Source organism: Contarinia nasturtii, unplaced genomic scaffold (genome assembly GCF_009176525.2).
Source record: "Contarinia nasturtii isolate CC-2019 unplaced genomic scaffold, AAFC_CNas_1.1 Cnas_scaffold_187, whole genome shotgun sequence".
In the NCBI taxonomy this organism is placed as follows: domain Eukaryota; kingdom Metazoa; phylum Arthropoda; class Insecta; order Diptera; family Cecidomyiidae; genus Contarinia; species Contarinia nasturtii.
In genome coordinates this window covers 247,095-269,801 of record NW_022197544.1, presented here as the reverse complement: position 1 = coordinate 269,801, position 22,707 = coordinate 247,095, and the positions used below count along the sequence as shown (strand labels likewise).

Below are 22,707 nucleotides of genomic sequence, written 5' to 3'. Positions count from 1 at the left end.
TCGAGCTATATTGTATGCGCACGGTCGTCTGCATAAACGAATATGTGTATTGTTCATATAGAGTGAACGGCGATGCGTCGGTTGCGTTTGCGGCTATGCTTGGGATATCTATGCTACCTAGCGTATTTAGGCAAGCATAGAAATATGCGCGAACCGGTCACTGAACAGAACATGACAGCAACAAAAATTTGTTAATTCGGTGTGCATAACATCCACATTTGGACCCGATTTTCAAGGTACAAGGGTGCTCTGGTGGTACGGGAGCTATAGTGCTCTTAGAGAAATTCTTCATGAGGAATCTCATCTTCTCCATTTTGGTCATTGCCATGATGGGTTACTAGGGTCATTTTTACCTCCAAAGAGAGGTCGTTGACCCTTCCTTTGGTGATAATTTTTTTTGTCTCTTCAAGGGCTACAACTTTGCCGAAAGTATTCGAATATTTATAATAAACCGACCATACATACCGTAAAACTTAAAATTGAGCCAATGAAACTGCCTTCATCGTAGCGTGATAGTTTCGAAAGTGACGCTTCTAACACTGACATCAATTTATTGATTAAGCCCAAATTCATGCTGGCCAACGTTTTATCGATTTGATCATCAATTTTAGCGTGATATTGATGCTATAAAATAAACAAAAATGTATGCAAATGAATTGACATTTTCTATGCATTTCAAACAAAAAATCAATAACATTACCACATCAACACCATCAACGGCACAAAGTTTAAAGCTTTGATTTTTTGCATCTAATATGACATTAACCATGGCGCACATTTCCGATGGTATGATATAATCGGTCGATATGAATGTAACACTTTTCTTAAGCCATGATTGGAATGCACCGTCAGTCCGTTGAATGCACGACTCAATCATGTCACAGGCCATTAATTTCAATCGTTGTCCCAAATGCTCACGGAACTCTTCGTCTGGCCAATGTAAGTCACGTATAAATGATTGCAGTGCATCCAATTTCCAAAATAGATCTTCTGATGTTGCACAGCCATTGCCTTTGCTTTCCCATCGTTCCTTTTCAAAACCTTTGTGAATCGATTGAGCTATTGATGATTCCATTAGGTCTACATATCGTACGACCAACGGTGCAAATGTATCACGTAAATGTTGATGAAAACGACCATTTTTCAAATTGTCTAATGATTGAAAATGAATAGAAACGATTTTCTTTTAGTCAATTTATTCGATCATCACCAATCGCACACAGATAGGTGTTCGTAAAAGAGAACAACACCAAAAACAAAAAACAAAAAAAAAAACACAAAAAATACAGTGAAAAAGAGATAGAGAGAAGGAGAAGAACATGTTCTTGTTGACTTCACAACATTTCGGCGAGAGAAGATGGAAAACCTACCGTCTGTCCGTAGATAATCATTTAAAATTTGGAATAGTGGAAAAGAGTCCCAGGTGTCTGGCGGTTGTTCAGATAATACACGATCCATATCAACAGCAAACAGTGACCAAAATATTTCTGCATGTTCAACGAGTAAATCGCTAAACCATGCAAATGCCTAAATAGCCGGCGCAAGCATCATTGTTGCATCATTTGTTTGTTTAGCGAGCGAACGCGAGTGTATGCATTAATTCGAAGCAAAAATGCAAAAAACCCAATTATCGAAAGAAAAGAAAGAAAAATCATATTTATATTAAAATGTCAGATTATAATTCCAATTGTATTGAGAAAATGTTTTTTTTTTCGTATTTTGAAAAGAAGCAAATTGCATTAAGAAAAAAAAATCTATCTAGAATTGATAGCTGATCGAATACAGCTGGCATGTAATATATCTTAAATATTTCACTTTTCGTGGATGTGAACAAAAATTATAATTGTAATTATCCGAAAAAAGAACTCAACATGAAAATGAAATTCTAAAGTAAAAGATTTGCAGTATGTAATATAAATAGGCTTGTGTACAATTATTATTAAAAATGAAAGGCCTACGCGAGTCGAACTGGATTCGCAAGTGACAGCAAAATGACAATAGATACAAACAACAAATATTTTCTGCTGATTTCTATGAAACCACAGATAACATTGAAATGAGCTTTTGATTGAATAATTTTGTGATTCTGATTCTCTGGATGTGATTTACATTGTTTATGATGATTTTTGATGCCAATTCGTTTATTTTGTATTTTAATTACTTTGATCAAAGTTTATAATAAAGAAGAGCACATTTAGAGCAGATTCGCCGAAATTAAAAACCGAAAATATTACATAGAATCATCTATCTTGACAAAAAAAGACACTTGTTCGGTTTATAATTTGAGAGATTCTGATAATTTTACAACGAAACATATATTACAGCAATGATCTTTCAAGCTACAACAAAAACACACGAAAAGTTAAGTGACAATGGGCTTCTATAAACAAAAGCCCACCTAGCAAATCTCTAAAACAAGAACATTTCTAATTAAAAATAAAATAAACGGTCCAATCTACACAAAAATTAACGCATTCATAATATGTTAAATAATTTGACAAATATAAAAAAGTGGTTCATGTGTCAAACTGGTGGCAGTGAATCTTCATGCATATACTATTTGTAAACAGAAATTAAATGCTTCTGATTCGGTGCAAATTGAGATAAGTTTATGAATATGTGTCTCTCTGTGTGTATATTCAATGTGATGGATCATATTGTTATTGATCAAATAGGTTATAACTACTTCAGAAATATATTGTGTTTTTGAAGTAGAAAAATATTAAAAAATATTGATTCTTATGTTTCCAATCAAAAAGATCTCTAATTTTCGTCCAAATTCTAAATTTTGATCATCGTTTATTTTTTAAAAAAATGGTTTGATTAATGTGCGATACATGGACTTCTTTGCGTATCGTCAATTGCACAGAAACAATTTAATGATATGCATTATACAAAGCGAATAAAGAATCCAACTCAAAAAAAGCCATCAGCATACAATGTATACAAATAAATGCATGTGTGAAACAGCATCAGCAACAATCCAACGAAACCAAAGAAAAAATCGAATTTTTATTTTGGTATGCTTGAATGCGCACCCATATTGCAGCGATTTTATTTTGTGTGTGTATGTGTGTGCAGCGCAATTTGTACATTTTACAATACATATATAAATGCCAATTTTTGGTTTGGAAAATGATTTTGACGCATTCGATGATACAAACATTTGGAAATAGTTTGAATTTATTAATCTTTTATTTCACATTTTCAAGTGTAAATTCAATAGAACACCAATAGAATTCTTTATTCGATTCCGGCTGTTGCAGCGTATGTTATGTGTGCTGTTCGGCAAAACGTGAGAAAAAAAAAATGAAAAAAACAAAATTTTGCAACAACAATAAAAAAAAAACAATCGCCAAAATGCACGCAGAAAGGCAAACTTCGTTTGTTTACCAGCAACACTAAAGAAAAAAAAGCAATTGTACGCTTCATTATATGGAATATGAAATGAACGTATAGATAGATTGCTACAAAGAACAAAACGTAAAAATGGCATGTGCCTGAAAAAAACTTCGACTTCGAAAATATAGCATAGATGAAAATATAGCCCAAAAAAACAAGTGTTGGCAAATAAAGTTCGAATGAAACCAAATTGAAAAGAGAGTAGTAAATGAGTGAGTCACTCATGAAAATAGAGGAAAAAATCCACGAGAGCGAGAGCAAAAAATAAATAATAGTAAAAAACCATGCAATTTTCGGTGTGGGTAGACGATTTAGCGATAGCGTAATTGATCATATTGTTCATTTTTTTCTTCTTATCAGTTTTCGTTATTGCGACACACGAGTTTCGGTTTATTACATTCGCATTGCAATTGATATATCAATGAGTAAGTGAATTCTTGGTATTTACGAAAATTGTTGCTCGATATATAGCCCAATTATTGACCGAATTACATTATCGCTAATTCTATTAGCACCAAGCTGTTGCGCGCAATGCGTTCACAATGTTCAAATGGTATTTTGAGACGTGCTCAGCATGTCGCGCACTCTACAACCAGCCGCTGCATTCGATTGCACCGAATCGCTTTTGAATAGCAAAACAAAACAAAACCAAAAATATCGGTAAATTTTTTCGTCTTTTTTTTTTGTTTATTTCGTCATCATATTCATTCATTTTGTTTTGTTGGGTGTGTAGCAGTGGTGGTAGTAGTAATTGTAGTAGTTGTTGTTGTTGTTGTTTGCAATTAAATTCGTTTACATTTGCGTCGTTGGTAGGATTTTTTCCAACACCGTCGCCACTTTCACCAGATGTTGTTAGCGCATTTTGCTCATCTATTGTTTGTAAGTTGGGTTTTTCGATGACCTCTTTTTGTATTGGCTTTCGCAACTACACATCATACGGTATAATAATATACATACATATTAAAATAATGTTTTAGAGTTATTTTATATGATATTTGGATATGATTTGAGATTTTGTTCTTTATTCTTTTTTGTTTGGTTGTTTTTTTAAAGTAACAATAAAATCAAAGAATAAAATAATAAAATCAAATTATACGGAAGACATTGTTTTCATAAAGAATGGTTGATCTAAAAAAAGAGTATATTGAGTGGATGATGAAATGACAAAGTTTGAGACAACAAAAATAAAAAGAAAAAAAACGGCAACAGAACGGAGAGAACAACTTCTTCAAGACTGTGTGTGTGTGTGTGTTTGTGTATTTTTGTGTGTGACAAACAATATTTTATTAGGGTTGAAGTTTGTTATTTTCTTTTTTCGATTTATGGTTTCGGTTCTTGTGCTCTGTGTTAGATTTTGTTCTCCATTTTCTTCGTTGTCATTTTTATACTCGATTCCTTGATTCTTGATCATGAAAATTGGAGACAGATAAATCTCGTTAGTGGATTGAATGTTGACGAAAAAAAGTCGAATTTTTATTTATTCGATGTCTGTGTGTGTTTGTGTATGAGAGCGCACGCGGTGTCGGCAACTTATGAAAGACCAGAAAATCACGTACACTGAGCTCTCATCTTGAAATTCGAAAGCAACAGAAAAATTCCAATTTATACGTCAAGACTTAAGACAAGACGAATTTTCCATATATTTTTTTTGCTATTCAGCTTCTCTATTCTCCCTTTACAAGGAGAAAAAAAAACTTTGCAAATTCGTGCAACTATGTGCTTTAATCAACGGAAAATACGTATTTGCATTTGCAAACCATCACGCGTCTAACAGTTGTCGCATTAAAAGCCAGCATTCAACAAATAACCGCATTCTTTGGCATTCGTGTAAAGTTGAATGGAGTATCAATAAAAGGCATCGAAAGAGATGCGCACAATTTTAACATCTCATCTACTTTCATCAGAAAATAAATGCATACTGAAATTGGTCTGGCACTCAGGCAAACACTTTAAAATATTCCTTTTGTTCGGTTTTATAATTGTTTATCCATTCTCGTGGACGAAATGAAAGCGTTAGTTTCGTGAATATTTTTTTCTTCTCTTTTCAACACTCTTCGTCTGTCTCGGGTTCAATTTATCTCTGTGTGGCACATTATTATTTGGAACGAAATGTGCGTAATGTAGAATAACATATTAGTTTTATGAGAATTTTGATTTTTAGTAAAACTCCTTAGTTCTTTTTTCCTTGAAAATAACGACGTTCAGCACATGAGCTTATGTTATTAATCCGTTGAGAGAATGAGAACGGAATCCTGTTTAGATTTTCACTTATGGAAAATAAAGCTGAAAAACCAGCAAACGAGATGGCAATGGAGAAAACACATTTACACGACATGCAGCGTTGAATGGAATATACAAAATCATTTTGCTATTTTGTAATTTTATTATATGGTATAATTCCATGCGATATACATTTAGTGTTGAGAGTTGAGATGTTGCACATATAATAATAATAATGAAAAAGGGAAACCCAAAAGCTTATTCCACTTTGAACCATATGAAAATCCCGTGAACAGAAGAATGGAACATAATAGTTTGTTGATAAGTAGCCTCAGCCGCACAGTTGAATTTGGTGGACATTTTATGCGGACACGAAAATGGTTATAAATAAAGAAGTAGAATGAAAGACGCAGAAGAATGGAGAGAAACCGAAACGGACATTGGGCCAGGAAAAGGATTTACTAATAAATTTTATGACATTTGGAAAATTGCTTTCGAATTTTGGCCGGTAGTCGATGGTCGTTCCCTTTAAAACGAATTCCAACATACATGAAACGTGTTTTTTTTCTCTTTATGTCTTCCCACTCAATACTCCATTTACCACACAACGGATATGTTTATATATCGACGCCAAATATTCATCTATTGAATTGATTAAATGACCGCCTTTTTTTGTATCATTCAAAACATTTTCGCTTTTTCAATCTTTTCGATTCGTCATTTATTCATTGCTAAAAAAAACCCTTCAACTGAATAATACACAATTTTGAGCAATTGAACCAAAAACAACTCGAAAAGATTAAAAAAGAGGAACAAAAACACATAAGAGACGAGAAAACAATACTTAATACTATCTCGTTAATAATAATTGAATATTAAATGTTTTACCAACAACGGCGAAATCTGAAAGGCTCATTGAATTTTGAATTCACAAAGTGAAGCACACAATTTCATTCGAATCAATGAAATGAAAGCCCAACAAACACTCACACCTTTTTAAATGTTTCCTTCGAAATTATAATTTCGCATTTCCAATTTGTATCTATACCAAGTACATTTTCATTGATCGATGAAAATACAATCACAATTTAAATGCAAATCATACCTTTGAGATGAATTAAAACACAGAGAAATAATCTGAACAACCTGAACTTTTGTTGTATTTTCCCATAACACTGGCCTTTGCGCTACATTCCAATACAATGTGTTGAATGAATTTTCATGCCATGTTTGGGTTATACAGATACAGAATTATGTTATTATCATCAATAATAGGGCGGGAACGTATTTGATTGCATTTTAATTTGATGTGATTAAACATGCGGTAACTGCTCAATTTCCGGCTATATATATCAAATATCGGCTCAAAATTGATCGTAGAACTCTCATTACTGACATATATATCAGCTTTCTCTCATATAATTATGAAAAAGACTGTTTTAATAAAAAAAAAATACTGCATGGTTTTTGGGTCAAACAATTAATTTCAACTTAAAAAATTAAGTAAAAGGAAATTAGCATCAATGGATACTATGCTGAATTGGAAAGTGTTTGGCTGTCAGTGTGATGCAGTTAAAATTGGAATTTGCGTTTCTGAAACGAATTGAGACAGTACATGAATTTTGGTAGAACGATTTTAATTTTTGGAATTCCTTTTAAATGGAATCAAATTTCAACCATGTGAAGTGTTTTTCGTTATTTTTTTTTTGTACTTGAGTGTTATTCAAGAAGATTTGAATGTGTCCAATTTTCTGATGTTTGGCACCGCAAATATTGTGCACTACGGATGTCATTTTCCTTCAATTGTTATTGTATGTGTAATGTAATTTTAGCTTTGGATAATGTACGGTAAATTGTCTGACAGTGGCGCCTTGAAGTATTTCTGCATTTTTTCTTTAGGGATGTCAATGTTTTGATCTTGACCGTCTAGTATTAATGCTCAATAACATGCTATGTGATTTTTGGAGAAACGCATTTAAACACCCTCTAAACATTTAAAAAAAAATGTTTTTCGAATTTTTGAAGCGGCGATGAAGTAAACATTTTACAAACATACGAAAAGTGAGTATATGTGTATCGTTAGATTTGTGTGTTCTTCCACGTGGACAAAGGGATTTTTGAAAATATATTGACTCATTATTTCTCAGCAACTCAAATTAACAAGGGTCATTTTTAAACATTTGAATGAGATGTTCAACAAACAAGGGTTCCAAAATATTTGATGCAAAAAAGAAATTGTACCCCAAAATAATATAGAGCCCAGCTATATATTGTGGGAAAAATAGTATGGAATTGAAATACCATAACTGTAATATTATTTTTTAGGATTAAATGTTTGCATCAAATATCAAATTTTGGATTGAATTAATTTTTTCGAAAATACTGGTGCTCATAAGGAAGCCAAGTAGGTAAGCCATATATATTGGAGACTTTCTAATGCGAGTCTCAATCGTCCGCACCATCTCGAATTAGTTCGGCAAATTTATTTCTGTAGTATTGAAACGAAAAAGTGAGGAAAAAACAAGAACAATTGTATGGAAGTTACCATATACGTACTTTCCATTCTTTTAACACTGGAATACACTGTTATACATATCTCGCTGGTCAAAAGCTCTATGTAGCCGCGTTTATTGTTGTTGTATTTTTCTCTTCTTCGCTTCCAACGCATTAGAAATAAATTTAGTTTACCAAACTAATTGAAGGTGGCGCAAACTATAAAGACTCGTATTTTGACTTTTCGTATTCAGGTGCGCTTGTAAGGGACTGATTTAGAGTCACGTCTTTTGAAAATCGTCAATATTTTTTTTATTTGAAATGGATAAATGTATAAAACTTTTCAATATATTTTGGCGGTGAATTTTTTTCTCTCGAACATACGTCCTCAAGGGAAAAATTTAAGGAAGGGGGGGATATTGAAAAAAATTCGAGAAGGGTAAGCAAAAAAGTGAAGTGTATTTTGCGAAAAGTGTACTTTTTTTTGCTCTTCACTTTTTTGGCGAAAATCCTAGCAAATTGAAAGAATTTTTCCTAAATTAAAAAAACTGAAGAGCAAAAAAAAAAGGTCCTCACTTTTTTTGGTTAAAATCCCTAGCAAATTGAAAGAATTCTTTGAAAATTTTCAAGTGGTAACACTTCGTCAGGGGGGAGTAATCGGACCCCTCGGACCCCTGCTGAGGACGTATGCTCTCGAAAAAACAAAACAGGCGCTACTGCTAGATAAATTCTCCTATTTATTACAGGATAGAAAAATATATTCAGTATAATGTTTTTGGCACAGATATTTTGGAAACATATAGTTCTTGATTGACTTTACAAATATTTATTATATGCTTATATATAGATATATGTATTGTATGTAATAGGTATATAAAAAATAGGATAGTTTACGGCAATCAAAACATCGAAACACGACAACAACACTTATTTATGTTCAGTCAGTTTTATGCAAAAAAGTCATATTGGCACATTGGCGTCCGGTTGCAAAATATCAAGTGTGTATGCGTACGTTGCATGAATGTTCAGCATGCGATCGCGAATCATTCATATAATTATGTGTAAATTATTTGTCGATCCATTCGTTTACTCACTTGATATTTGTAACACGGCAGTCATTGTTATTGAAAAACACAAATAGCAATAAGTCGCTTTTTTGTTAAGTGTAATAAATAAATACATTTAGACAAATATAGATAACACAACACGGATTTGTTTTTTAAATATACATATATATGCTTTTGTTTCGGATCAAATAAATAGGAAGTAGAATTCCATTCCATTCCATTACAAAAGTGAAATGATTATGGATGCACACATCTTGCACATCTATAATATAAAGTATTTCATCATAGAGCAAACATATTTTGAGAAGACACAAGACAACACACACGAGAATAGATTTAAAACCAAAAACAAAATAATAATAAAAAAAACTGTGTATGAGAGAGAGAGAGAGAGTGACACCAAAAAATAAACAATAAATGCCATAGAATGTGTATAAAATGTTCAATTGCATTTGAATACAATTCGTTGATTTGTTTGACAGGGACATTTAACGAGATTTTTTTTATAAAAATGATTGTCGATCACATTCTGTCACGATTGAACACAAGGATGTGCGATCAAACATTTAAACAACAAAAACAAAAGACATCTTTTGTTTTAAACATACCGACTTCAGGCAATGCACATAGACAATAAATCTGAACACAAAAGAAAACAAAAAATTGAACCAAAGAAGAAAATGAAAACAATAAAATATTTCGATAACACCATTTTCTGGATGTAAAAAGAAAAATCCGAAGAAATAACAACGAATAAACGAAAATGAACAAACAATCTGTCTTCTCAAGTATATAAATGGTGCTGAATTTTTTTATGTGTTATTGTCATTTCAATTCGGATGATATAGGATAACGAATAAGATGCGATTGCATAGAACTTACCTCAGCATAATGCTCTTCATTCTGTTGCAGTAAATCAACGCAAAGCTCCGTCAAATGGATTAAGTCTTCAAGTTTCTTTGCAGGTGGCACAATGACATCGCCGCGTAAATCTTCTGCAAATGAGAAAGTACCATGGCATTTTAATGGTTTATGTGAAATGCTCATGTGTGACAATTACGACTAAGGTTTTTCTTCCACATCCCATAAATGGTTCAATTTCGTGAGCACTCATTGAGCTTTACATAGTGATTGTTTCATTTTGAACAGAAAATTAAATTACCTTCGATTTTTGCTTCGGACGATAGCCGTGTGTAGTTAACTAATGCAGCAGTCTCTAAGCTCTTTTTTATCATACAACGTACTTCTTCTGGTGGCACTGGTGTCACAATGTCCTTCATTAAAACACGTTCTAACAGTGATAGTGTGGCTTTCAATGAACCTTCCGGTCGACCGAATGGAAAACAGTATCTAAAATGTCAAGAAATTTGTTTGGATTTCGATTAGATTTTCTCTTGGCCTCTCTATCCTAAGCCTCGTCGGGAATATTCATTTCGGATGGTAAATTGTTTTTGTAATGGAAAAATGAAGACGAAAAATCCGTATACATACCTAAAGTTGGTAATCTGATATTCGAGTAGAACGCGTAAACGTTCTTTGATATTTTGGAAGCGTTCCTTCTCTTCGTGTGATACACTGCCAACACCATCTGGTCGATTACCATGCACATGACTGGCACAGAAGGCAAATGAGTAATGTATCAATGTTGGATCGATCATAATATGCTTTTCGGCACGATCAAGTAGATCGGCCAAATAGCATAAATGACGATAGCAACCGCGAACGCCATATCGTGCACAATATTCGTCAAGCACAAACAATTGACCAGGACTGAACCAACCCAACGATGCATACGGATCGTTTAATCGATAATCCAATGTCAAATTTTGTAGTATGCGAAATAGATTGCCATGATCAAATGTACATGGATCAGCGCTGATAAAATCTTCCATGCCATGTTTACGGGCCTTGTCTGCGTCGCCAACCATTTTCGATATGGTTGGATTTTTATCCTGAGTCAACGGTGGTGTTGGCTTCAGCAATTGTCCCGTTGCACGGTACATTGCCATCACCCATAAGCTACACTCAGAATCATCATCACATGCAAATAAAATGCTATCGCCATCACCGCGCACCGCATTAAAGAAATATCGACCACCATCTAAATCCATTCCAACCATTAAGTTGGCTGAAAACGAATTAAAAATACAAATGTATTTATTTTACGTTTTCCATTTTGTCTATTATTTAATGTGTATATTTACCACTAGCTTGTTCGATATAATCCACGGTAAAACCATCCATGCTTGTCATTTCCGATGGCTCAGACTTCTTCTCTTTGTAACTGCACATTGCGAATGTATATTGTGACACTTGAACAAGTACAAAGTATCGTTTCTTCCATTTCTTCCACACTGATTTACCGATTGCATACAAGTGTCCGCAATGCTTCATATTCAATGGTTTGTCCATGCGACATGCAATCTTTATTCGTAGATCGTCAGTTTGGCCTTTATTCATGTGCATTTTATGCCATTCCGGTGCCTAAATGTAATTATTGACACACACACACAAAATATAAATATTTATTTAAATAATTTAGCATATATAATATTCATGGTGTTGAAAACGAAAGAAAAAAAGAAAATAAAATTCAAAATAAGATTAAGGTTTGTGCATTTTGGTCAACATACTTTTGTCGAGACTGGTGTTGGTCGTAAAGTCACTTTGGCAATTTCCTTATCTTCAAGCGAAAGCATGCCCGGATTTTCCGTCATCAGTCTCACTTTAACAATAGGCAACGGATGTGTTGTTGTGAAATCTCCTTGTGTATCCCACCTATGGAATGTACGAACAACCAAATCAGTATGTATAAAAATCACTATTTCATGCTGCACTCACATTGGTTTTGATGCTTCGGCCTGATCAGTTTGTAACTTTTCGGCACTCTCCACTTCCATCGTGCAGTATACAATTCGATTTGGTGCAAGCGATTTTAAGCCTTTCACTTCCATTACCACCACTTCAAGTTGAAATGTTAGAACGACATCCATTTTTGTAAGGGTATTTTGATCACCATCCGTTGAATCACTATCACGGGCCAATGAACCTTGTGACCTCAGAATCATTCGTCTGTTGGGAAACCAAAAAAAACTTACAGAGCAATGTTTGGTGTTGCCGGTTAGATGGTGGTGTTCAATAAAAAATTGCAAAAAAAAATAATTTTCGAAAATAATCGGTGTTAGTGTGCATGAAACTTACAAAAATGACGGTGTATTGTTGTTGTATTTCTTGAGCTTTTGCATTTTCGTTTCAAGTGATCCCTTTGAAACCGGTAACGATTCTAAGTTTGCCATTAACAAATTAATCGATGCTTTTAACTCTTCAATGTACAGTGATTCCATTTCTTTGAGAACAAATTTTGGCATCAATTTTCGATTCTTTTCCATTTCACCGACACGCTGCATACGACCATCCAGCTCACGACGAATGGCAGCTGCCTGTTCATCGGCAGAGTCCAACTATTCACCAAATATAAATAAACGATAATATGGTTATTAAAATGATATTAACTATCATACGTTTTGAATATAAAATGCGAAAAGAAGAAAAACAGAAAAAAATCGTGTAAAAAAAGTGTTATCATCTTTCCTATAAAGATACTTGCCATTAATGCATTGAAAAGAATTTGATGTTCGAATTTCTTGACACCTAATATCTGCTGAAACATATCGTATAGTTGTTCCTTCGGTAAAATCGACTCACTATTAAGAGTTTGTTGCATCCTAGACGGTCGTTTCGAGTCTTCGTCGCCCGTTCCTTTAAGAATGCAATCAAATTTTGCCATCCATGATGTTAACACCGTCTCTTTGCTAAGACCATCGATTTCTGGCAGCGACCTATATGAAAAAAAAAAAATGAGCGACCGCAAAAGGAATGAAGAAAGAGAGAGCAAGAGTGAACAATGTCAATATAATAAATTTAGTTGTCGCGTTGAAATGCGACACGTTGGCCAATAAAGGTAAAATAAATATTCGGTAGTATAGATTACCTGACACGTTTCTCGATATTATTTCGAAATACTTCGCGGAAATCATGCTGAGAACATGCACCCGACTCGACCATCTTGACAACGCGTTCGGATTTTAAAAATACATCATGATACGATTGTACGGCATTTTGGAATGCTTCATCGGCCATGATTGGTGTGTCACCTTTCAGAAAGGCAATAAATCTCGATGTGATTGTTTCGAGTTGGTGTCTAGTGATCTTAACTTGTCGTCGCGTCATATCGGTCGGTTGTTTGGCATTAAATGGATATGCTATGCAACGTGTTATGAACACATACAATTGGATACGTCGTTTTCGATCTTCTTCTTCGCGCTCCTGTCGTTCTTGTAATTCACCTTCATTTTTCTCGCTCACAACGGACGGAGACGGTGACGTTGGTCGTGGCAACGCATTATTCACACGTGACGATCCGCTTGATTGCTGATTCACTTTATCTTGTGATATACTATATATAGGCGATAGATTCCTTCAGTTTTAATTCAGTTCGATTCGGTCGAATTGATTTGTTATGTGGATGGGATTCGTGTTTTTGTTTGCGTATGTGATGAAATGTTTTTTTTTTTTGTGGTATACGATCGAAAATTAATTTTGATTGTTTTTATATTTTTGAAAATAGAAAAGAAAAGCGATGTGTCAACAGCCAATTGATCAAATGGGATAATAAAGCCAAATCATTTCAGACGAAATGGTGAATGAATGAAATTAATAATTAATTTTGCTAACGATGACATACCTAGCAATTTTCTTATTCGATACGTCTAAACTACCGCCACCCGTTGAATAATCGGCACTGTTGCCAGAGGCACTTTGGTATGGCCGTTGATACATATCTCTACTATCATCGTGTTTCCCCGCCGCTGCATTGCCATCTGGTCCCATTGCATGGTGATGTCCCATACTTAAATTTGTATGCGATTGCTGATTGCTAGCTAAATGTTGCGGTGTAACATGACCTGAGCTACCGCCAATACTACCGCCATGTTCAGATGCTGATGAATTGTGATGGATATGCATTCCAATTCCAGAACCTGTGCTACCACCAAAATTATTTCCTGCACATGTGTTAGTATTATTTGGATGTACATCAATCGAGAAATTAGATGAGGGGTTGGGGGGAGGGGCGAGAGATACATAGAAAATTAATAATTTATATGATGCATACGTATATGATGGAAGCAAACCAAAAACGACTTACTAAGCGTGCTTGCGCTGCCAATGTTACCACCAGCCAGTGTTGTCGATGATGTACCAATCGTCCCATGATTGCTTCCGCTACCACCGACCGCATGTTTTGGTGCATGATGGTGATGATGATGATGCTATGATAAAGAGGTTTAATGAGTATATTGTATGTCAAAACATTTCTATGTCGAAATAATATAGGCACAACTTCAAGGCATCGCCTATTCAATTGCATATCGAATACATGTGTGTTTGACATTCAACAACTTTGAATCGATTTTGCAAAACGACATAATATGCATCATTCAAAGAGAGTGTTTTATTTTATAAAAATAAAACAGAAAAACGAAAAAGAAAAATCTCATACACCCATTCGGTGGAAAATTAATCGAAAAATAGAATTGAAGCGCAATACATACCCCAACTTGCTCTTCATCACTTTCTTCTTCACTTGAGCTTGGATCGATCATTTTGTTTGGGTAGGAATGTGTTTATTTGACAGCAGCCAATTCTAATTCGTATGAGCTTTGTAAATCAAAAAGCGCACACGTACACACTATACACGAACACACACTCACACACAAACAAACACACCGCTCACCCCCTCCAATTCCGCTGTGCGTAATCGTGTTGTTTATTTAACGTAGTGTGGTCTGTGTACGTGTCACAATAGTTTCGTTGTACGCGCGAGTCACTCAATCACATGAATTTCCACGTTACGTTTAATTAATTTTAATTGTTGTTGATTTTCTTTGGACTAAATCGTTTTTTTTTTTCGTTTTTTCTTTCTTTTTTTGTATGTTCCAATATGAAAATTTGGTTTTAGTTTAAGTTCCGCTTATGATCTGCCACAATTAAATTTTTCACACATGACACAAAATATTAAAAAAATATATATTGCTTTTTTGTTTGATAGGCGTTGGTTATTTACTATATGTTGTGTATCGACTACAAGACTATATTTAAAATATTTTTTTATCCGTGTGTTTGATGGTTGTTTAATTCACTTCGCGTAATTGCTTGCGACCGCTATGATTTTCTATCTGAATTATTTTTTACTCCTTCGTACAATTGTTGTGCATTTAAAAAATAAACTACACAACACAATGAAATCCTCACACAAACACACGCAAACTATTATATAAACAATTTAAATGGTACGAAAAATATAACGTTTGCTTCATCCATTCGATTCGCGTTTTCTCTCTAAGAAGCTCTGGCGGTTGCTGGCTTGTAGCTTCTTTTCTCTGGTTTTTTTGCTGAAAATCTACAAAAGACAAGAACATAAAATTGATTGTATTATTATCGATTTTATTTTACTCTCTCGTCTAGTTATTCTCGGCATGTATTTTCTTATATACTATCCAATGGTACAAATGCACAAAGTGTCCAACAGCAGCAGCAATATAATAGCACAGCAAAAACGAGAAAAAAAGTTTCCGAAGAAAAAAAAATATTCAAGTTATTTTTGCTTTCGCAAGAATAAAATTCAAGTTTCGTCGAGCAGCGTTTGTCCGTTTGAACGCGGCGCGACGATTCAAAATGAAAAGCGAGAAAATTTTGAAATACTTTCTAATGAAAGCATTTATAATTAATTGAACTGTGTGTTCGTTGTTCAGTTATGTCTATCGAGAAAAGTATTTACAAAAATTTTGGTGGCTGTTTTGAAGTCGTTGGCACATTTTCATCGAAGGACAATGCGATTAAAGTGTATTTTTTGTTGTATTCTTCGTCGTTTTTGAAGCAAGTGAAAAGTGAAAAACGAAACGAATGGAACGAAAAAAAGTAAACCAACTCAAATTACCTTCGTGAACTGTAATCAAAGACGTGTGTCCGATTTTTGAATTGAAACCAATCTCACACAACGAAATAACGTAAAAACTGTGAATGTAAACGACATTTTGAAATCATTCCATATACAATGTGCACATCAATGGACCAAAGCAACCATACTGTGATTAGCAATTGATGCGTGCACCATGTTAAAAAGATAAGAATGTACTTTTTTTATGGCCATAAAAGTTCCATAAGTGATCATATTACTTAGAAGTGAATTAAAGCACTCACTCACTTGTTTGGCATTGTCGTCGTTTGTCGTTTATGTTCACTTACTCGGCTTTGAATTATTTGTTTTAATGGAATTCAGTTCTATACTTGTTATTTTACAGTTCACTGCTTTTAGCTTAGTTCATTCGTATCAAATACACACGCACACTTACACTGTAATGCGTGTGATACATTATTCGATAGACATTTTATTTGAAATTAATTCGTGTTTGTTGAAAATGCATTGGTTCTACACGCGCTCGATTCGATAAAAATCGTCATTTCGCCGAATTTGCGCCGAATTATTTTTATCGAATCACTTCCAATAATTAGAAGTAAATTCTCGACGAATTTCGCTCTCATTCATTAGTTTGTTGTGCAAACAAACAAGCGAACAACATGTATTTGTATACGTGCGACAAGTGGTAGAGACAAGTAAGTGCCAATGAATTTTGAAAGTAAAACGTACATTATCATAAGATTTAATTGCGTTTGTTTGCTTCAATTTTGTATCATAAAGTCAGTGTTATTATTGTACGTCATTTATGAAAGAATCATCATCAATTTTGATTTAAAAAAAGAAGCTGGAAATATGAAAAGAAAATGACAAAAAAAAACACAAAAATTTATCTTTAATGGAGGAAAAAAATCACAGCTATAACCAAACTAAAACACCGAATGTGTCATTCAAGATAAACGCTTTCTTATGAATCGACCGTAAAAATTGATGAACGCAAGAGTGGCAGAGGGGCAAAGGGAGAGAGAGTGGGGCAATCTTAGAATGAAAAGAAGTTGAAGAAAATTGCAAAAATCGACGGAAGCAAATAAATCCATGTTCGTTTCACTTTTTTTATATCTACAATAAAAACAATATTATACGACGACCTCCAATAAACTCTTATATACGATGCGATGTATGCATGTTTTATACTTGCTTTACTATGTCTTTCTCTTACATAATGCATACAAGGTATGTACAACATGGTATGGCCAACAACATATACAGCTCAAAGAATATTTGATTAATTCACTTCCGAATCACCGTCACCCAAAATGGAAATCCACTGAAATATAAAAAAGGAGCAATCATATATGAGCGACCGGAACCACTCTACCTCCTTTTATTTCCTCCTCTTCCTCTCCCGATGGCTTTTTGCGTCTTTTGCTTTCTCATTTATTTCCAAACGAACCAGAGAAGAAAAAAATAAACATAAGCAAAACAGACAGGGCACATTCATTAATTATTATTTGAACATTCCATTAATTTTTAGATTTTGTCAATGTTTGCGTGATTTTACTGGTTTGTTACGTTATATTTGGTAAAATCTTGGAGCTTATAGTCATTTCGTCATATCTACATCGACTCGACGAAATGGAAAGAAAAATGCTACACATATTTCCTTATTAATATTGGCTGATGAACAAAGAAGCATGGAACTCGAATCCGAAATAGAAATGGAAGAGACGCCGAGAAATATATAGCAAAATGAACGGCAATTCTGTATAATATTCACATTGATGTAATTTTGTTTAACTGTAAGTCGTTTCATTTCGTGTTTTTTTTTTTAACTCAGCTATGAATTATCTTAATCCCTTTTCCACGAGGTGATTTGAAAATCCTATTTAAAAAAAATATATACGAAAACGTTATAGCGCCCCATTTCCCCATCATCATCCAATGGATACGAAACGAATTTCGATATGCATTCTATATATAGATACTAATGTGGATAGCAAGCAACCGTCCAGCCGAATGAACGAGAGAAAATTGTTTCTTAATATTGTCAACGCAATCGAATTACAAAAGAATAAAATCAAAGGTATTTATGCTTTTTTGCATCAGTGGCACTTGTACACCTTTTTTTGAGTAAAATGTGCGCCTAAATGAAGCGACTCGCGTAATATGCTTTCAAAGGCATCGCTTTGATGCTGATAATTTAATTACATTTCTGTAGAACGGTATGGCTCTTTTTCAACTATTTTCGTATCGCATTTGAAAAACTATGTCATTTTCATTGAATTGATGATAGTTGTAGATTTTGTAAGATGCGAATAAAATTCGATTATGGAATTTAAAAAAGAGTAAAAATATTTGGCATAGTAAATTTTGATTGAATTCAACAATATTTCTCAATTAAAACGCAGCTTAATTTAAAAACATGCCAAACCACAAGTATTTAATCATCAATTTAGCTACTATGTCATTGTTCGCCTATAGATTTCATAAATGCGATTAAACCTTAAGTAATATACTGGTGACACCAAGCGAGATAGAGAGATGTAGGGCGATAGAGCGAGCGAGTGAGCAAAAGCTTATATGATTATATATGTCATGCAACCAAAACAGCACAATTGCATTCAGCGTGGACGATTTTAATTTTAATCTGATTTGTTACAAAAATTTCGTCGTATATATCCTCTTAAGCTCTCATGTTTGTGTTTCATATTTTTATTTTTTTAGTGTTTTCGCTATGTGTGTGTATGTTTTTTTTTCTCGGGATTTTCTGAAGAAAATTGGCATCAAGCATTTGAAATCATTGTAATACGCGGATTAAGTGCGGCCAATTTGCATATGGCTACACGCAAAGTTTACCGTCACGTTTGTTTCTTTAAAAAAAATCGAGCAATAAACAGAGCGTTGCCATATATACTCGTAAATATATACATAAGATGTGAAATGATTAAGCTCACTATATTTTCAACATAATGTATGCACCAGTGTTCAGTGACGTTTTTTCTTCTTCTTTCACATTTTCTGATTACATTTAGTTGTTGGTTTGGGAGTCAATGTGCTTCATATTGGCAACAGGATACAAAAATATTTGTATCACGGTGAAGCGCTTTTATTATTATTGCTGTGAGGTTTTCATTCAATTTGAGAACTTTTTTTTTTTAAATGGAATTGACTGTGTGCGCGCAGCTTATTAATTTATTATTATATAGAAATAAACGAGGTGATGTGTTGATAATATGCGTGTGCGTGTAATGGTGTGTGGTTTGTGCGCTGAGGTCAAACCATTTGCGCGCTCATTCATTCGCTCAGTTGCGCGATTAATCTTTTGCATGGCATCGAGTCTCATTAAAAATTTAAACAAGCGACAAATTAAAATAAAATTAAATGAAATGAAAACATGTAAATTGTTTTAAGTAAATGTGTTTAGTGAGCGCGAGCTTTTGCATACACATTAAATGACCAGAAGCGGAAGCGCGGCCGAGTTGTGATTATAGGTTTGGAATGTAATTGCTTTCGCATGGCGATATTGGCATAATTAAAATCAAAATGTGTGTATGTTTGTTGTACAATATTTGCGAGCGACACGTTGAGACAGAAAGGAAAGAGAAAAAAAATACACATTCCCCGCGCGCCAAAAATATAAACCAGAAATTTGAATGCAAGTATTAAATTTTTACATTTACACGTTTGTTGTTTTTTGCAATAAAATCGTCGACCAAAAAACACACATTAAATGGAATGAATGCGAGCGCACATACATTTTTGGTTAGTTAGTTTCTATTTAATGTGCTAATCAAAGGGGTTTCAAATGGAATGACCGACGGCAAACGATAGAAAAAAAAATCCCAATTAAATTTGATATAGTGTGTTGAAAAAATCCGAACTGGTGTTCCCCAAAAATACAGAGAATGAGAGAGAGAGATTCATATACGCACGCATACACAGCCACGCATATGGAAAACTCCACACTGTTTATGGAGTGCACACTTGCGCGCCTACATTGTAAGTTGACATGTCAATGTTGCGCTTGTCGTGTATGTGTAATGCGTGTACGTCAAATAGGTTGTCGCACATTTGTGTTGGTTTGTTCGTCGTTGACATGTGTTTGTGTTGGTGAAAAGTACACATGCGTTTTTCCTTCGAAAGACCATGTTTTCTAAATGCATTCGCTCTCGGAATTGGAAAACGAAAGAAAAAAAATGAATAAAAAGAGTGAAACCGTTGCAAACATGAACAATTGAATGTCGGCAACATGCTTTCGCTATATGTGTTGGCCCCCATGGTGGCTTTCTGTCAATTTCGTTTTCTTCTTATGTCGCATTACCGACCAAATGAGAACACAGGCACAACACAGCTAACGACGACGACCAACAATATACACACTTCAAGTGAAATAAAAATGAGACATGAAACTATCATTAGTGGCCATCCATTGAGATGATGTAAAGCTATGTATGTTTTTTTTTCTTCTCTCACTCCTTTTCCATTCCTATTGTATTTGTGTAACACATATTACTCATGAGTAGTAGTCGGGTGAATGATAGCAAAATGTGTCGAATGGCCAAAGTTGGATTAGGAAAATGAATCAACAGCAACAGCAACAACAAAAAAAAAGAAATAAATTGCGCCTGTGCACACTGTCTCGGTCGATAGGTGTATGTGTGTGTGTATGGGTATGTGCAAAACATTGTCTAAGACAATCACACACCAAACCAATATAATGCGATTGAAAACATGAGTGTTAAAACTAAAAAAAAGCGCACATAAATTTCAATTCCATGTGAAAGAGAGGATTACCGTATTTTTTGTTTGCCGAAAATTGGTTGGCCTGTGTGCCATTTCAATTTCGATTTCAATTTGAAATTCCAATCATTTGGTGCACGATTTTGGCGTAAATAATTTATGAATGACATCGTATCAATTCAGCGTATAGTGATGGTAATGGGTCACACAAAAAAAAAGCCAAAACAATTTTGCATACCAATCGCACATCATTTTCTGCTCGGCTTCGCTTTTCTAATCCATTTAATGCAAAAAGCACAGTAAAATGACACCATAATCATTGCCAAATTGCTTTTGACCTGCATATACATTTGTATTTCACACTCGTACCAATTCAATGCTGAATATCGCATGCTCTCGCACTTATACACATAACCATTTACTCGCACACATATCATTTCGGAAAATTGTTGTTTGTGAGTTGTAGGCTCCCCATGCGACACATGCAAATCAACACGGCTAACCAACAAACCAATATACTCACAGACACACACACACACCTCTAAAGCAAACGTTTTTCGGATGACTCGGCAGGGTGCTTGACAAGTTTGACTGCAATTCAAATTCATTCCATTCATGGGCATAGCAAATTCAAATTAATTGAATTCAGTGTTGTTGCTATTATGAACTTTTGTTTTTGTTATTGTTTTGTTTTGCGTTTTTCATTTTTAATTTTTCATGCTATGTCGTTCGTTGTCCTCAGTTCTTTCTCTCACAAGCGAAATACCAAAAATTTACATTTTTTCAATGCGATTTCTATCCTCGCAATTTTTATTCGGCCAACCATCAACTCAATTCACACTCATGTACCGTGGTAGCGAGAATTCTGAACAACACTGGCCATGTATGCAAGCATTTTATATATTTAATCAATGTCGCAATTTGTATGTACACATTTTCTTACACAACGGTGTCGTCAACAAACGAAAACAAACGAATCATCATTATCATCATCAGCAGTGACAAAAAAAAACGAACGAACGAGCAACAACAACAACAACAAAAACAAATGTGATAAATGCTTTGTTCAACCTTCATTGTTGTCAACCTTTTTCCGCGCACGCACATTTAACGGCCGTCGTAAAGTCATATATTGACAGTTTGCATATCATTTAGGGGGGAAAAAATGAAAGAAGACCAGAGAAAAAAAGAAGTCTTGAACGGGCCTGCATGTGAATGAACGGATGGACTTTCAACCCGAATGAAACGAAGACAATTTTCATCAAAAATTGTACGCTGTCGAACGGAATGCCAAACATCGAAATATATTTCAAATGAACTTTTAAGTTTGAGTAATTTTCGTTTATTTGTTTTTCGGTGTGCTTGTTTGTTTATGCATACGGTTCAGCTGTAGCCGTTCAAATGAATGAATGTAAAAGAGAAAGAGTGAGTAAAGTGTGTGCTATGTGTGTGTAAGAAAAAAAAGTATGAAAGAGCTTATGCCGCTTATGACTAGTCATTTGTCAATTCAATCGAAAACAGTAAATCGATCAATTCATCAGCAATTCTTCTCTTTTCAAAACCAAATCAATTCTGTGAACATTTAAGCATTCGAATTCGAATATACATTATACATTGAAACTTAAGGGTGGTTTTGGGCAACAAATTTTTATGGCTACGAAATAACAAAAAGCAATCTTTATCGCCAACTGAAGTTCGAATTGATGTGAGTGATTTTCAAATGTTCATTGCTTAGAAAAGCCAAAGGAGAAGATAAGGGATCGAGAGAGAGAGAGAGAGAGAGAGAGAGAGAGAGAGAGAGAGAGAGAG

The 22,707-nt window shown here is 34.3% G+C and overlaps 1 protein-coding gene across 8 annotated transcripts in view; it reads right to left on the bottom strand.

Moving 5' to 3' along the window:
* LOC116336783 (calcium-dependent secretion activator) overlaps window positions 1-22,707 on the bottom strand; it is a 31,700-nt gene that overhangs the window by 6,911 nt on the left and 2,082 nt on the right. For 4 of the 8 annotated variants that reach the window (XM_031760903.1, XM_031760907.1, XM_031760904.1 and 1 more), the window contains exons 2-17: window positions 14,795-15,642; window positions 14,389-14,512; window positions 13,927-14,245; window positions 13,174-13,659; window positions 12,790-13,021; window positions 12,384-12,643; window positions 12,024-12,275; window positions 11,816-11,960; window positions 11,387-11,666; window positions 10,674-11,310; window positions 10,345-10,532; window positions 10,065-10,177; window positions 4,199-4,327; window positions 1,371-1,527; window positions 701-1,152; window positions 466-624 (exon numbers count right to left, since the gene is read on the bottom strand). In XM_031760903.1, the coding sequence (XP_031616763.1) occupies window positions 466-624; window positions 701-1,152; window positions 1,371-1,527; window positions 4,199-4,327; window positions 10,065-10,177; window positions 10,345-10,532; window positions 10,674-11,310; window positions 11,387-11,666; window positions 11,816-11,960; window positions 12,024-12,275; window positions 12,384-12,643; window positions 12,790-13,021; window positions 13,174-13,659; window positions 13,927-14,245; window positions 14,389-14,512; window positions 14,795-14,845 (3,984 nt within the window). In that variant the 5' untranslated portion in view covers window positions 14,846-15,642. The remainder of the gene's footprint in view (window positions 1-465; window positions 625-700; window positions 1,153-1,370; window positions 1,528-4,198; window positions 4,328-10,064; window positions 10,178-10,344; window positions 10,533-10,673; window positions 11,311-11,386; window positions 11,667-11,815; window positions 11,961-12,023; window positions 12,276-12,383; window positions 12,644-12,789; window positions 13,022-13,173; window positions 13,660-13,926; window positions 14,246-14,388; window positions 14,513-14,794; window positions 15,643-22,707) is intronic. The other 4 variants (XM_031760905.1, XM_031760906.1, XM_031760910.1 and 1 more) reach the window with 4 other exon arrangements.